At 44.4% G+C, this 15962-nt stretch overlaps 1 protein-coding gene and 1 non-coding gene across 2 annotated transcripts; one reads left to right on the forward strand and one right to left on the reverse strand.

Annotated features, from left to right (window-relative positions):
* The first annotated feature begins 1303 nt into the window (after positions 1–1303).
* LOC127101332 (ATP synthase subunit alpha, mitochondrial) lies at positions 1304–3045 on the forward strand. Its single transcript, XM_051038714.1, has one exon. It carries the CDS (start codon positions 1760–1762, stop codon positions 2786–2788), a length of 1029 nt encoding a protein of 342 aa, XP_050894671.1. The 5' UTR covers positions 1304–1759; the 3' UTR covers positions 2789–3045.
* Positions 3046–7276: 4231 nt separating this feature from the next.
* On the reverse strand, positions 7277–7348 carry TRNAE-UUC (transfer RNA glutamic acid (anticodon UUC)). The gene has a single exon. It is a non-coding gene; the product is annotated as a tRNA-Glu (tRNA).
* Positions 7349–15962: the final 8614 nt, after the last annotated feature.

A 15962-nucleotide genomic window follows, 5' to 3' on the forward strand; every position in this document is an offset into this window, starting at 1 on the left:
CATTACCAAGGAGCTAATTCGTTCAGAACTCAGTTGACTGCTTATATAGATAAGGCGGAGCGTCCTTGGCTCAGCATTATAGCACATAGGGCTTCGGCGCTACTACGGCGCTTCGAGTTAGCGAAGCGCTGTAGTAGCGCCTCGCTATGAGAATCTAGCTTCGCTAACGCTCGGCTAAGTCTTGAACCTTCGCGCGTTTGCTTTCTCAGTAGAAAAAGCGCTTCTCTTTGCCCCTTAAGTAGAAGGACAAGAAAGATATTTTTTGTTTAATTGCTCCCGTTTCCTCGCATCTGCGCTCGTCAAGCCAACTTTGCTTTTTGGGAGGTTAAACTGCGCTGCGGTTGAAGCGGACATTTCGAAATGACAGCATCGAAGATTTATATATTATTATACGGTCACGGTTATCCCAGACTGCGTTCCGGAAAAAGTGGCCTACTTGAAATGAAAGAAAGGGCGAGCACTCTTGTGTTTCAACCCCACTATCACTATACTTTTAATTGTTGTGGGAGTAGCGACTGCTTAGTCTGTTAAGCTGCAATTCGTTAATTGAAATGCGACTTCCAGACTGGTAGTTGTGTGCGGGGTGAAAGGACAAGAACCTGCTGGCATCGATACGGACTGACTTCTTAATTAGCTATCATCAGGCTAGCCCGCTTGAGCAATTCCTTACGCTTTGGAGATTTAGGAAAGCATGCTCCACCTTATGCAGATGAGCCGAATTGACTCCTTTTTCAGAGGTCAGCTAGGAAAGGGGGTGGCCACTATTCTTAGTAGAAGATGGCAGTTTAGAGGATCCAGAGCTAAGATTCGATAACGGAAATGACTGCTAAGACCCTTAGTCTACTAAAAAAGCATTAGGAGAAGCCTTAGTACACGAAATAAATATCGAGACAGCTGAGACGAAGACTACTTCACTATACGAGAATCCCAGGGGTTATGAGCCAGGAAGAAGAGGCCCTCGAGAGGCCTTCCCAGTTAGTCAATTAAAGCTTCTAGGGAGGTATGATCTTCTTAAAAAGATACAAAGGAAAGATTCGACAGGGATTTGAGCTTGCTTTTCTGATTCTACAGGCAAGCGGGAAGGTCAAGTGGGTTTTGTTATATACATAATGTCATGGATGGATTTAATAATGGAAGGGAAGGGCTTATGAACCGGGAAGTTACCCATTGGTAGGGAGCATCAACATAGCTCTTGTCGGGTAGAGAATACGCCGTCACTGATGACTTTCCTGCTTGACTTCCCGCTACGCCCCTTAGCCATCTCTTTTCTTTCGCATCCTAGAAAACACTCCTTATCCTTAGGCCGAGAGAAGGCATTGGTATGCGTTCTTTCTTTTGCCTGCAAGGGAGTAATAAATTTGCTTTTTCGTCCTTATTTTTATTGCATTTAGTGGATGTGTGACTTTACTATGCTTAAGGCATGGAATTTATTTACCAACTTTCGTCCAATTGCCTCCAGTTGCAGCCTTCCAGTCTTATATATAAGTAGTCCAATCCCCTTGTTGTCGTATAGCGAAGACTAAGAATGTAGAAGGTATGGAATGATTACAGAATGGCTCAAGCAAAAAAGTCTTGCCCGAACACTCACTGCAAAGACGATTAACCGATCTTAATAAGAAGGGATTAGATCAAGAAAAGGAAATGGGACCTTAACTTATTAAGAGGCTAGGCGAGGACCTTCAATCAATCAAAGATAAATCAGTCCTTGATGGATTCCCCTTTTGCGGCATTACCCCGGTAAAATTCATTTTAAAAAAATATGGAATTCTCTGTAAGAGCTGCGGAACTAACAACTCTATTAGAAAGTCGAATTACCAACTTTTACACAAATTTTCAAGTGGATGAGATCGGTCGAGTGGTCTCAGTTGGAGATGGGATTGCACGTGTTTATGGATTGAACGAGATTCAAGCTGGGGAATTGGTTGAATTTGCCAGCGGTGTGAAAGGAATAGCGTTGAATCTTGAGAATGAGAATGTCGGAATTGTTGTCTTTGGTAGTGATACCTCTATCAAAGAAGGAGATCTTGTCAAACGTACTGGATCTATTGTGGATGTTCCTACGGGAAAGGCTATGCTAGGGCGTGTGGTCGACGCGTTGGGAGTACCTATTGATGGAAGAGGGGCTCTAAGCGATCACGAGCGAAGACGTGTCGAAGTGAAAGCCCCTGGGATTATAGAACGTAAATCAGTGCACGAGCCTATGCAAACTGGGTTAAAAGCGGTAGATAGCCTGGTTCCTATAGGCCGTGGTCAACGAGAACTTATAATCGGGGACCGAAAAACTGGAAAAACAGCTATAGCTATCGATACCATATTAAACCAAAAGCAAATGAACTCAAGGGCCACCTCTGAGAGTGAGACATTGTATTGTGTCTATGTAGCGATTGGACAGAAACGCTCAACTGTGGCACAATTAGTTCAAATTCTTTCAGAAGCGAATGCTTTAGAATATTCCATTCTTGTAGCAGCCACCGCTTCGGATCCAGCACCTCTGCAATTTCTGGCCCTATATTCTGGGTGTGCCATGGGGGAATATTTCCGTGATAATGGAATGCACGCATTAATAATCTATGATGATCTTAGTAAACAGGCCGTGGCATATCGACAAATGTCATTATTGTTACGCCGACCACCAGGCTGTGAGGCTTTCCCAGGCGATGTTTTCTATTTACACTCCCGTCTCTTAGAAAGAGCCGCAAAACGGTCGGACCAGACAGGCACAGGTAGCTTGACCGCCTTACCCGTCATTGAAACACAAGCTGGAGACGGTTCGACAGGAAGCTTTTGAAAACGCAGTGCACCCAGGTAAATCAGAAACGAGATGAATACAAAGGTTAAACGAGCATCCCACACCCAAAAGGTGCCCCACATAGGTCTTCCCCGAAACCCCCCAGTAACTAAGGTAAACAACGTAAAAAAAGCACCCATTTCTGTACCGGTTCCGGAAGAGCGAAGAAAAAGGGGATGTTTTGTTAATAGGAATAAGAAAGTGTTTATAGCCGTAGTGATATAAACAAGAATACTCATCCGAGCCGTAGGAACATGTACATAAAGAATACGATAATTTCCACCTTGTTGAAGATCTAATGGTGCTACCCGAAGACTTAAATGAATAGCCATCGCTGTAAAGAACAACCGAGATCCAATGAGAATTAGCGCACAACTTCTGGTCTTTGACATCAAAAAAGAAGGTTGTAATAACGATAACGAAAGGGACATCTGATAATTTTGTCCTAGCTAGTGGAACAAGAAAGACATGGATCTATATTCAATATGCAATCAAAGGATTTCTCCCAACGAATAATTCCCCCTGCTTTGTTTTTGCTTCGCTCGTGCGTGGCACTCCTTGCTGGCGAAGCGGCATACCGAAAAAAAAAAAGATCATGAGTATACTTAATACCAACCCAATCTCGATAAAAGTCAAAGTGACTACATCTCCTGCGGACCCTGACGTGAATAGACGCTTTCTCGGAGAAAGCTTTTTTTCTTTGTTGACTTCACTTAGCAAGCCTCGAATCCAAATCCTTTCTACGCGACTTTCTTCTCTTATGAAATTTATACTCAGCTTGAAAAGAAGCCTCAAGCCGATAAGAGCTCTTCATCATATTCGACAATTTCGAAAGAAGAACTGACAGTGATTGACCTCACGGCACACATGCTATATGTTCATGCCAAAAAGGCGATATTTTCTATTCTTAATTAAAGGAGTGAAGCGCTTAGTGGTTGAAGTAGAGGAGAGTTAGAATGAGTCAATTTTCCTAGGGAAAGCACACAAGCAGGAAGGAAGAATCGAAAAGGCACTTTATTTCCTATTTAGAAATGAGCGGCCTACAGAGTGGAAATGATCCTGCGAAGCCGGTCAGGCCAACTCTAGCTTTAGGAATAAAAAGACATACAGCCCCTACGAAAGCATCCATTTCATGAGTTGAACTGGCTCTGCTCCTTGCTGGAGGAAAAATGAACGAGATTATGTATGTTATTCGAAGCCTTTTATAAGTCCGAGCTTTCCTTTCAATTCGTGTAGCGAGGTCCTCTTCTTGCTTTTGTCTCCTAGCATTCTACTGGATAGCTCCTACCCTTCCTTTATCCTCCTTGCGCTATGAATTGGCTTTCTTGTTGTTAATGGGCAGACAAACTTTTGACCCAGACGTAGGTGGGATTTTTTCTAAGGAAAAAGTGTGACCTTAATCTACTTTCTCGGGTATCTAGCTTACGGAAGACAAGGTCTTGACGTTCTATAGATGAACTAGCATAACATACATGCTTTAATTTATAAAGACAACTCTGAATCACTCGTTTAATACAAAGCAACTTTCGCCCTATCCTGACCTGACGGGAAGGGAACTTATGAAGAAGACTGACCTGTGCTCTTCCTGTAATCTGACCTTACAATAGCTTTCTTAAAGCTTTTGGCTTATTGATCTCCAACTGTATTTGTATTCGTATCTGGTAATTATCTTTCTAGTGGATCAAGATATTCGAGGCTAATCCACTCTTCCTTGAAACTTGGAAATCGCCCTTTATTAAAATGAAAACTTTTTTTACTTATATATAAATGAGTTGCTTCTCGACTCGACTGACTCACACTCCTCTCCTATCTTTTTAAGAGTTGCCATGGGCATTTATTTACCTTGGATGCTATAAGAATGGGTTGGCTCTTGCCCCATTCAAAAGGATGAAAATGGACAAATCCATTAAGAGTATCATTTGTCACTTCTCTTGATTTCCCACCCACCTACCTATCATCTATAAGTCTCCTGAAGCTCCCCCGCTTGGTAGCTAATCCCGCTCGTTGGTATCTGTGAGTCTAGATCTTAGCTTATCTTATACTCTCTATACTTCGCATTTCCTTGAGCCTTTCTACTTATAGACCGGGACTGCTATTTGTTTCATACCTGAAATGAAAGAAAAGGCAAGCAAGTCAGGGATTCCTCGAGCTGCTATCTCGATACCGATCCTTGAAACCCTGAATTAAGGGCACTGCTTAGGTAAGAAAGAAGCGCTGATCCACTTATACTCGCTAGGGGTTACTCTATCACACGCATCCTAGCTTATCTCATTTCTTCCTTGAAGGTCCCACGGACTGTTCGAATCCTTAGCCTGTCCTTGATTAGCTTCCTATCACCTATGCCTCCTCCCAAGAAGTCACTATTCTTTCCTTTCTCCTGGCTCCTGAAGCTTTTGCATTTTTCAAAGGCCTTCACTCGATCTTCATTCTACTGTAAGAACTCGAACCTGAGTCCATTACTATTCTGGTCGAGTTCGTTTATTCGTTTTTTAAGAACTCACACTTCGTACCTGAACATGATTATAAATAAAATAATCTCCAGCTCTCGCTTTTGTATCAACTACAGGCCTTCACTCTACTCTCTCGTTCAGATCCTCCATTCTAGGTCCAGGCATACACAAGGATGGGAAGGAGACCACAACTCCAGATCGATGTCCCAGGTCAGGTTACCACCCCTCTCTCTATCGCTCTCTCCCTCGGCATACAAAAATAATTCACATTTGTCGTCATTTCAAATATAACCTTCACGGGTCCCCTCAACATCCTTAACGGCCTGGTTCATTAAGATGTTGAACTGAGACTTCTGTGGACAAGCTGCGCGACAGAGGCCTAATCCTTGAGCTCTTCTAATCCCCGAAGACGCTCTAATCCTTACAAGGCCATAGACTAACTTATCAAAGAGAATGATTACTCCATTACACAAAAAAGGCATCTGGTTGTAGGCGTAAATCCAAGACAAGGTTACAAAGTATTCGTATTCTCGCGATACCCACAGACAGTTTAGAGACCCACAAAGGTAGGCCCGGTGCTCGCTTAGTGGCAAAGAGGTTCACTATTAAATATGGACAGGATTATGAGGAGACTCCCCCAACTTGCGGTGGAAAGTAGATCGAGCGAGAGAAGATAATCTCTTTCGATGTAAGCTTTCACGTCTGCATATAGAATCGTTTTTTTGCCTTTCCATTCCGTTCTTACTATATCATGGGCTGGCTGTTGGGTTGGAATCCGTGTGGCGCGGTGAAAGGTTTCCCGTTGGGGTTTCTGGCCCCCAGGTCTTCACCTAATTGTGGAAGAGGGGAGGTGCATTGAGTATAAACTCTCTCTCGCGCCTTTCTTCAGCTTGTTCCTGTTCGTCTATTCGGGACGGGGCAGGCAGCCCACATACATACATTAAGAGAAGAAGAGAGGAGAGGGGGTTCCCTAAGATTAACGGTCGAAGAAGGCCACAAAAGCAACCGAAGCTTTGGTCATTCAGTTGACTCCGCCAGTCCGTGCTTGCTGTCATGCTGGCAAAAGCAGGGCTTTCGGCCTTACCTACTATTGGATTTGAACCAATGACTCTCGCTGTATGAAAGCGATACTCCAACCGCTGAGTCAAGTAGGTCAAGCTGAGTCAAGTCAGAGAAAATAGACCCCTATAAGAAAGAGAAAGCGTTATCACTATACGAAATATCGGCCTATTCACTCAGCTAGGGAATAAGACTAACAAAATTTGCCTATTCACTGAACCCAAGACTAAAAAGATAACTTCCTTTGCTCCCTTCCTTCAACTTATAGGATGGAACCCGGACTCCTAACTAAACCCTCTTCCGATTGATTGTCTCGATTTCACTGCCTTGGTTGGCCACCATGCCTACTTCTCTCCAATGCCTCCTTCTTAAACCCCTTCGTACTGCAATAAAATAAATCGATCGATCAAGAGGCTAATCTCTTTTGTTTGGGCCGGTAGCTAAAAGAAAGTCCTCGCCTTCTCTTGAACAAGGGAAGGGCAGCATAGCATTAGCTTCAATTGAACAAGCTCAACCTTGAAAAATAAAGGTGGTATGGTAGGCCGAAGAACCGTTGAACGCTTCAACTTGGCCACTGAAGAAGGCAAAGGCTGGGCAAGAGACTAGGCCAACTTACTGCTTACTGCCATGGTTTAAGCTTTAGGCTCCATAGACGGAACTTTTTTTTTAGGTATAAGGGAGGGGAGGACACCACTCAGCACCTAAGGTGGGGTTCAATGCCGGCCAAAATAAAAAAAAAAGATGTATGGCTGAGGGGAGGAGAGAAAGAACGCATGCATGGGGATTCTGTCGGAGGTTCGATAATCTATGATAGGACATCATAGGCTAAGGAAGAATGAAAGGAAGTCCATTACTGAGAGAAGTGGTGATCTCGTCTTGCTTGCTGGGAGAGAGAAAGCTTCCGGACCACCTTTCCAGCCAGATTGCGAGCGATCACTCAGCAATGAACACTAACTGAAAGCGGCCGGGAAAGAGTAGCCATCCCTTACGGGAATCGAACCCGTGTCTTCGACATGAAAAGACGATGTCCTAACCACTGGACGAAAGGGACCAAAAAGCCATTCTTCAAATACCTCAGCTCCGAGAATAGAAGTGGTTCGTTTTGTTTCTATACGCAATTCAAGATTTAGTTTGTGTTCTGGCAATTTCTGATGTGAATTCGGCGGGTCGTCCCCCCTTCCTACGGGCCCCCACCAGAGCCCGCTTACGGCACGCATGACGCATGGTTACAACCTTTGCCTTAGCGTACATCGACTTATATAGAAAGCATGAACCACCTCGAACTCACTCGATTGATGGTTCATGGTTCTACGTAATTAGTAGGATCGAGTTTCTACTCCAATCTAAGGTTTTTAGGGTTGTGAACTCAAGAGTACCGCTACGAGTTCTTTGAGTAAGGAACTGGTAGCTTTTACTTATGTCAATGAGTGAGAATAGTAGTAGTAGATTGAGTTAAAGAGTTTGATCTTCCCCCCAGGATATAGAGGGGTAAGGGTCCTTTCTTTTGTTGTTGCACTGAACTAAGTAAGTGTCCTCTTCTCAGAGAGGAGGAGTTGCCTAAACCTAAAGGATTAGTTCCTCGAGTCTAGTTAACTCGAAAGCTTAACACGAATAACGCGCGAGCTTTCCTCGACTATAGCGCGAGTAGAGTCTAGCTCGACAAGAGGAACTGCTTAACTTGACAATAGCTCGACTAGGTCGCTTGTTGTATTAATTGTTTATTTTTTTTTGTTACTTGTACTTGATTGAGTACAGGTACTAGTAGTGGAGTTGAAGAGGTCGCTATCTCCCCACTGAAGGCTCGCTTCGCAGACTTCACGAGCAAAGAATAGATATGACTTACAAAAAGGTGCCCATAAGTTTGTTGTCCTGTCTCTGCCTGTAGGACTAAGTCGATGTGAAAGTCTGTGCCATTGTTAGTGCCAAGACCCTAGAATAGTGAACACCAAGTGAAGAGCCACCCTCCGGGAACATCGAGAAGGGGGACGAACATCTTTTATTGGATCCGATCTGGTAGACAGAGACGAAGACAAGGATGAATAATCTGAAGAAGGCTATGCCGAATCCGAGGGAAGAAGAAGACTACGAAGAAGGAAGCCGATGCCTAGGCCGAGGCTGGTGCCTAATTCTATGCTTGAAGCCTAAGCTAGAGCTGGAGCTGAAGCCTAATTATAAGTTTCATCTAAAGTTGAAGTTAGGGCTGGAGCCTGAGTTGGTGTTGATGTCCTAGAGTAGCGAAACTACAAGTGAAGGGGCGCTATCCGGAACCCTTAAGGTCGGGGACAATCTGCTTCGATTGGGCCTTGCAGGCAGACAGGCTAACTTGTGGAGACGAAATGGAATCCTATAAGAATGTCGAGTCCCGAGGGTCTGCAAGAGGCTGAGCTAACAAGCTGGCTGAATATATCATGGGGATGCCCGATTTGCGATTGAGCTAGCCGATAAGTATGATCTCTCCGGTCTGGCATGAGCCACTCCATTCCTACTTCCACTCAATAAAAAAGATAGGATTCTTGGGCTCTACCTCAATAGTGTGTACGGCTATATCAGACCAAAGGGGGCCAAGGGGGATCCCTTAAATAATAAGTAAGATAAGTAACCCGGGCTATGAGCTATTTCGTCGTTTTCTTGCCGGAGTTCGCTAGCCGTTCAATCCGATCTTCCCTTTGCATGGTAGAAGAGCGCGGCTCGAGACTACTCTTTCAATTTAAAATGAAAGGCAAGCAGGAATTGAACCCACTAATGGGCCAGCTGCATAATCACGTATATAAGCAAGTGATCCTCTTCTTTCGCAGGAAGCATTACTCAAATTAAGCATTCTTGATGATGTAATCTTGAGTTGAGAACCTTTCCATTTTTGGCAAATTCAAATTACAGGTCACTTCCTATTTTTGGCAAGCTTTGACTGGACCTCAAATTCTTCAATGTTGATGTTTGAAATGTCAAATGAGACTTGTTTGAACATGAATGAAGTATTTCTAATCACTTCCCACCTCCAAATCCAACAGTTGACTTTGTAGTTGACTTTTGTAGTTGACAGATGACTTGGCCATGCACAGATGATTCTGAGCCTCAACCACTTGATGATATGGCTCCAATATGAAACCCTAGCTTATACAAGCTCAATAAAATCTATGAGGATCTCCATCTCAATGAAAACCTCATCTCCTTAAAAAACCCTGATTGGCATAATACAACTGATTAGGGTTGACCAGAGGTCAAAACCCTAATCCCAAGAAATTTGATCAAGAATAATAAACCATGGTGATGATGATGTACCATTTCAACCAAGATAATACTCAATCTCCTTGAGAAACCAAGAAACCCTAATTGAAGCACAAACCTCAGATGATTAGTGATCAATTCAATAAGACCCTCAGGCTTGCATCCCTTAACCTCTCCATCTTCTGAGAAAGACTTAGGAGGATGACTTGCTCATTGTTTCCACATGATATACAAAGATGTAATGCCTAATGTCCTAAAAATGAGATGCAACATGCTAAGCTAGTCCCAAGAGAGGAGGGAAAATTTTGAGGTGTTACAGCTGCCCCTATTCAATCCACTGTGAACCCGTCGATATGAATAGCCTCGGCTTTCAGATGATCAGGGTGAAGAGTGATTGAATACCAAGAACAGACGAACAATTTGCACTCTGATGGGAAATAATTAACAATTCCTGTCAGAATTGGCGAAGAAGCAATCTCGAAAGAAAATCCATCCGGTATGGAGAAAATCGGCCTGAATACTGAAGCAGAATGCTGACCTGTATACCAAAAAAAATGGTAACACAGGAACCACCATGGCCTGAACGCCGCATATCCGCTGGGGATTATATGTTTTTTACTTTTTCTTGAACCCCGGCACTTTCTGATGATTTCCTCTTTTTTCGTTTTTCTTGAACCCCGGACAAATATTTTCGCGCGTATGATCCCCGATCACCGCATTTGAACCCCGACAACTTCATAGTAGTCTGGTTTGCCAAACAATGAACCCCGCTCTCCAATTGAACCCCAGTCGCCTGACGATAACTTGCGATCGCCATTATGAACCCCGCTCTCCAGAAAACACCCGGTGTCCCCCTTTCTCCATTTGAACCCCGTTCTCCAGAAAATGCCTAGCACTTCCCTTTCTCCACTTGGACCCCGTTCTCCACTTTCTTGTGATAATTCCGTTGGCAACGTCGGAAATAACACCAAAACACCACTCTGATGGCGACATACCAGAGGGTACACCTTCACAACATGAAGGTAACATGTGCAATTCTTCCTCAGAAGACACCCATAACGACCTCTGTTGACCTCAGCCAAAGTCTAAGGTGACACATGAACAGAAGATAATCCTGAGGACCTCATCCCGGATATAATCTTCAACTCCAATCTCCATTTGAACCCCGTTCTCCAGAAAATGCCTCAACACTTCCCTTTCTCCAATTGGACCCCGTTCTCCAGAAAATGCCGCAACACTTCCCTTTCTCCAATTAAAATGCATTTTCGCGCTGATCGCGTAACGTTCTTTGATTTTATTTCCATCTCCGCCCGACGGAAAAGTTTCCTCCAATATCGCACCACTGGGGAACATTGTTGCTTCAACGTCATGATGCTAAACTCCTCAGAGTAACACCTTCACCATCCGGCGAAACCATCTCCCAAGCGGTAACCACGGCTCGAGTAACTGATGCTTGCAATGCTGATGCTGACTTTCCAACTAGCGAAACCACTTCTCAAACAGTAACCACGGTTTGAGTAGCATCTTCACCCACTGGCGAAACCAAATCTCAAGCGGTAACCACGGCTCGAGTAACTGATACTTGCAACGATGATGCTGATTTTCCAACTAGCGAAACCACTTCTCAAACAGTAACCACGGTTTGAGTAGCACCTTCACCCACCGGAGAAACCAAATCTCAAGCGGTAACCACGGCTTGAGTAGCATCTTCACCCACTGGCGAAACCAAATCTCAAGCGGTAACCACGACTTGAGTAGCATCTTCACCCACTGGCGAAACCAAATCTCAAACGGTAACCACGGCTTGAGTAGCATCTTCACCCACTGGCGACACCAAATCTCAAACGGTAACCACGGCTTGAGACTAGCTTATGCTTGCAATGATGATGCATGATTAATTTTAGCGTAATGCTCCATAATCATGGAAATGCTACGTGATTTATTATGCAATATGATATGATCTCCTAAATGATGAATGCATAAAAAGTATCCCCCTCAAGGGACTCTTCTGGGGAGCTCGAGGCACTCTGCTGAGGAACTCGCCATTGCTCCAACCTCCACCCTACTGGGGAATAGCACTGCTGCTGGGGAAAGGACAACTCTCACCAGAGAAAACCTCCTTTGCACCCGATCCGCTTGGGGACATCGCTGGGGAAAGAACCACCAACGCACTCTGCGGAGAAAATAACAATCTTTGACTTGCGGGGAATATAACAATCCCGACTTTGCTTGGAGAAACCACTACCAGTGGACACCTCCACTGGGAAATAGCAACCTTCAGGCCTAGCTGCTGAGGAAACCGATCTCCAACCTGCTGGGGATATAACTATCCCGACCCTGCTAGGGGAGACATAGACCTTGAATCTGCTGGGGAGGTAACAATCCCTACCCTGCTTGGGGAAACCAGGAAAGTCTGGTACTGAACACCCGTCGACTCGTCGAACCACTGGTATTCCATCTAAACCCAATGTCAGCTTTCCAATTTTGAGAACTCCCAGACTCGTCTGGACTTTTCTGATTCATCACCTTGTATTCTCGACTGCTCCGTACTCCCCGGAGAGCGAACTCCTTAGATTGGTACAAACCTTCTAATCTTCAGACTTTGAAGAGTCTTCTTGATTAATATCCTGGATCGTTGTACGTCTTTCAACGTCTTTTCACCATTCCTCCACTCATTTGTCCCTGATTGGACTCCACGGGGATCCTTTGTCAAAAGCTTCCACATCACAACCTGCAAGTGAGCGAAAACATCTAACAGCACCTGCAAAAGAGATCGTTAGACAAAAACGTGCCCCAGGCGTGTCAAGATTTCAACACTTAGGTCACTCAACCTTCCGAATAAGATTTCAAGTGTTCAATCTTATAAACATGCATTGGAAGGGACCTGTATGTCTTAAAATGCAAAGATTCTTTATCAAAAATAACTGGATGTTTTTGCAATCAAAGCGGTAATGAAAAACAAAAACAAAATTATTTGACTGAATATGCATTTTATTGATTGAAAAAAGTGTGGCTCAAAACCGAGCAATACAAAGGAAGCAATTCCTGAAAAGAGGTAATTGCGCACAAAAGGAAAAATCTATCCTAATGGCAATGCGAAACCGCGATCTCATCGAGTTCCAACTCAGTTACACCCCATATGTCCTCAGACTCTCCGTGCTTTCTGCCTTCTGAACAAGACGCTTCTGATTGATCCCTGTCGGGGATTATCCATATGTCATATCCAACGCACAAACGATCATGCTAAACGCAGTTGTTCGTTTCAATCCCTCTTTTGCCTGTATCGCCCTTTCGGGTTTTTAGTCCACCGGGATACCCTTTTTTGCCCAAGCCGCCCTTGTGGGGTTTTCGACTTGCCGGGTGTACAGTTTTTTTCTTTTTATCCCTAATTTTTGCCCGAACCCTTTTCATCATTTTTTCGGTACGTCGGGATGCCCATTTTTGCCTGGACTATTTTATTCTTTTCGTCCAGCGGGTCTCTTTATACGAAGTATTTTTTAACTGCGTCCGCATTCACAAGGGATGGAAAATCCTCGCCATCCATGGTCGTTAACAACAAGGCTCCGCCAGAGAAAACCTTCTTGACCACGAATGGACCTTCATAATTAGGTGTCCATTTTGCCCCTACGATCGTTTTGAGTAGGAAGGATCCTTTTCAGCACCAGATCTCCCACATGATACACACGAGGTCGTACCTTCCGGTCAAAAGCACGCTTTATCCGCTGCTGGTATAACTGCCCATGACAGATGGCCGCCAGCCTCTTTTCCTCGATCAGGCTTAATTCCTCGTACCGGGTCCTTACCCATTCTGCCTCTTGCAATTTCACATCCATCAGGACTCTCAAAGAGGGAATTTGAACCTCAACTGGTAGCACAGCTTCCATCCCATACACGAGTGAGAAAGGCGTTGCCCCAGTAGATGTACGCACCGAAGTTCGATACCCATGCAATGCAAACGACAACATTTCGTGCCAATCTTTATAGGTCACGACCATCTTCTGCACAATCTTCTTTATATTCTTATTAGCTGCCTCCACCGCCCCATTCATCTTCGGACGATAAGGAGAAGAATTGTGATCCTCGATCTTGAATTCCCGACACAGCTCTGCCATCATCTTGTTGTTCAAATTAGAACCATTATCAGTAATGATTCTTTCGGGAACCCCATATCGGCAAATGATGTCTCTTTTCAAAAATCTGGCGACGACCTGCTTTGTCACATTTGCGTAAGAGGCTGCTTCCACCCACTTGGTGAAGTAATCAATAGCCACTAATATGAACCGGTGCCCATTCGAAGCCGTAGGCTCAATCTTCCCAATCATATCGATGCCCCACATAGCAAACGGCCACGGAGACGACATCAAACTCAGCGGATTCGGAGGCACGTGCACCTTGTCAGCATAAATCTATCATTTACGACACTTCCGCACGAAATTGAAACATTGGGCCTCCATTGTCATCCAACAATAACCTGCCCTCAGCAGCTTCTTCACCATTGCATTCCCACTGGCATGGGTACCGAACGACCCCTCGTGAACCTCTTTCATCAAATGGCTTGCTTCTTTATCATCAACACATCTGAGCAAGACCCAATCAAAATTCCGCTTGTACAGAACCCCATCCTTATTCAAATAGAACACCATGGTCAACCTCCGCAGAGTCTTTCGGTCCTTCTTGGATGCTCCCTCAGGATATTCTTGGGTCTCCAGGTAGCATTTGATATCGTAATACCACGGCTTCTCATCATCAGGCGCTATATCAACAGCAAACACATAAGCCGGTCTATCCAGACGTCCTACCTCAACACTGGGGAACTGATTCCACCACTGCACCTTAATCAAGGCGGCCAGAGTAGCCAAAGCATCCGCCAACGAATTCTCTTCTCTCGGCACATGATGCATTTTCACCTTGGTGAAAAACGTCAACAATCTCCTCGTATAATCCCGGTATGGAACTAAATTAGATTGATGCGTATACCATTTTTCGTTAACCTGATTCACAACCAGGGCTGAATCTCCATATATAACAAGGTTTTTGATCCGCAAATCAATCGCCTCTTCAATCCCCAATATACAAGCTTTGTATTCAGCGACGTTATTGGTGCACTCAAATGTTAGCCGGGAAGCAAAAGGAATGTGGGATCCTTTCGGCGTAACCAAAACAGCACCAACTCCGCTACCATTCACGTTAACGGCCCCATCAAACATCAGAATCCATTCGGATTCAGGGTCAAGCCCCTTCTCCGGGATTGGTTCCTCGCAATCTTTCGATTTGAGAAACATGATGTCCTCATCAGTAAATTCAAACTTCATCGGTTGATAATCCTCAATGGGTTGCTGAGCGAGGTAATCAGACAATACACTCCCCTTGATTGCTTTCTGAGAGGTATACTGTATATCATACTCAGTCAAAATCATTTGCCACCTCGCAACCCGTCCGATCAATGCTGGCTTCTCAAAAATGTACTTGATTGGATCCATCTTGGAAATCAACAAAGTGGTATAAACCAGCATATACTGTCTCAGTCGGCGAGCAGCCCAGGCCAAAGCACAACAAGTTTTCTCGAGCAGTGAATATCTTGTTTCACAGTCGGTAAACTTTTTGCTAAGGTAGTATATGGCATGCTCTTTTCGACCAGACTCGTCATGCTGCCCCAATACACACCCCATAGACCCCTCGAGGACCGTCAAGTACAGGATTAACGGTCGTCCCTCCACAGGAGGCATCAGAATCGGAAGCTCATGCAAATATTCTTTTATCTTTTCAAATGCCACTTGGTAATCATTATTCCACCTGACCGTTTGATCTTTTCTTAACAACTTGAATATGGGTTCACACGTGGCTGTTAGATGAGATATGAACCGTGAAATGTAGTTCAATCTACCTAAGAAACCACGAACCTCCTTCTCCGTCCTCGGTTCAGGCATTTCTCTTATTGCTTTTACTTTAGCAGGATCAACCTCGATTCCTCTTTCACTTACAATGAACCCCAGCAATTTACCGGACCGCACTCCGAAAGTGCACTTATTCGGATTCAACCTCAGTCTGAATTGTCTCAGCCGGTCAAACAACTTGGCCAGATCTACCAGATGCCCCTCCTCTGTCTGGGACTTTGCTATCATGTCATCAACATAGCATTCAATTTCATGATGAATCATATCATGAAACAAAGTCACCATGGCCCTTTGATAAGTAGCACCGGCGTTCTTGAGACCAAATGGCATCACTTTATAACAAAAAGTGCCCCACGGTGTGATGAACGTTGTTTTCTCCATATCATCTGGCGACATCTTGATTTGATTATAGCCAGAAAAACCATCCATGAAGGAAAACACCGAGAATTGAGCTGTATTGTCTACCAACGCATCAATGTGAGGTAATGGGAAATCATCCTTCGGGCTAGCTCTGTTCAGATCCCGGTAGTCCACACACACTCTCAC

Source organism: Lathyrus oleraceus, chromosome 7, assembly GCF_024323335.1.
Source record: "Lathyrus oleraceus cultivar Zhongwan6 chromosome 7, CAAS_Psat_ZW6_1.0, whole genome shotgun sequence".
In the NCBI taxonomy this organism is placed as follows: domain Eukaryota; kingdom Viridiplantae; phylum Streptophyta; class Magnoliopsida; order Fabales; family Fabaceae; genus Lathyrus; species Lathyrus oleraceus.

Coding starts and splice junctions, on each gene's coding strand:
- LOC127101332 (XM_051038714.1), top strand. CDS start 1,760: ATGGAATTCTCTGTAAGAGCTGCGGAACTAACAACTCTATTAGAAAGT.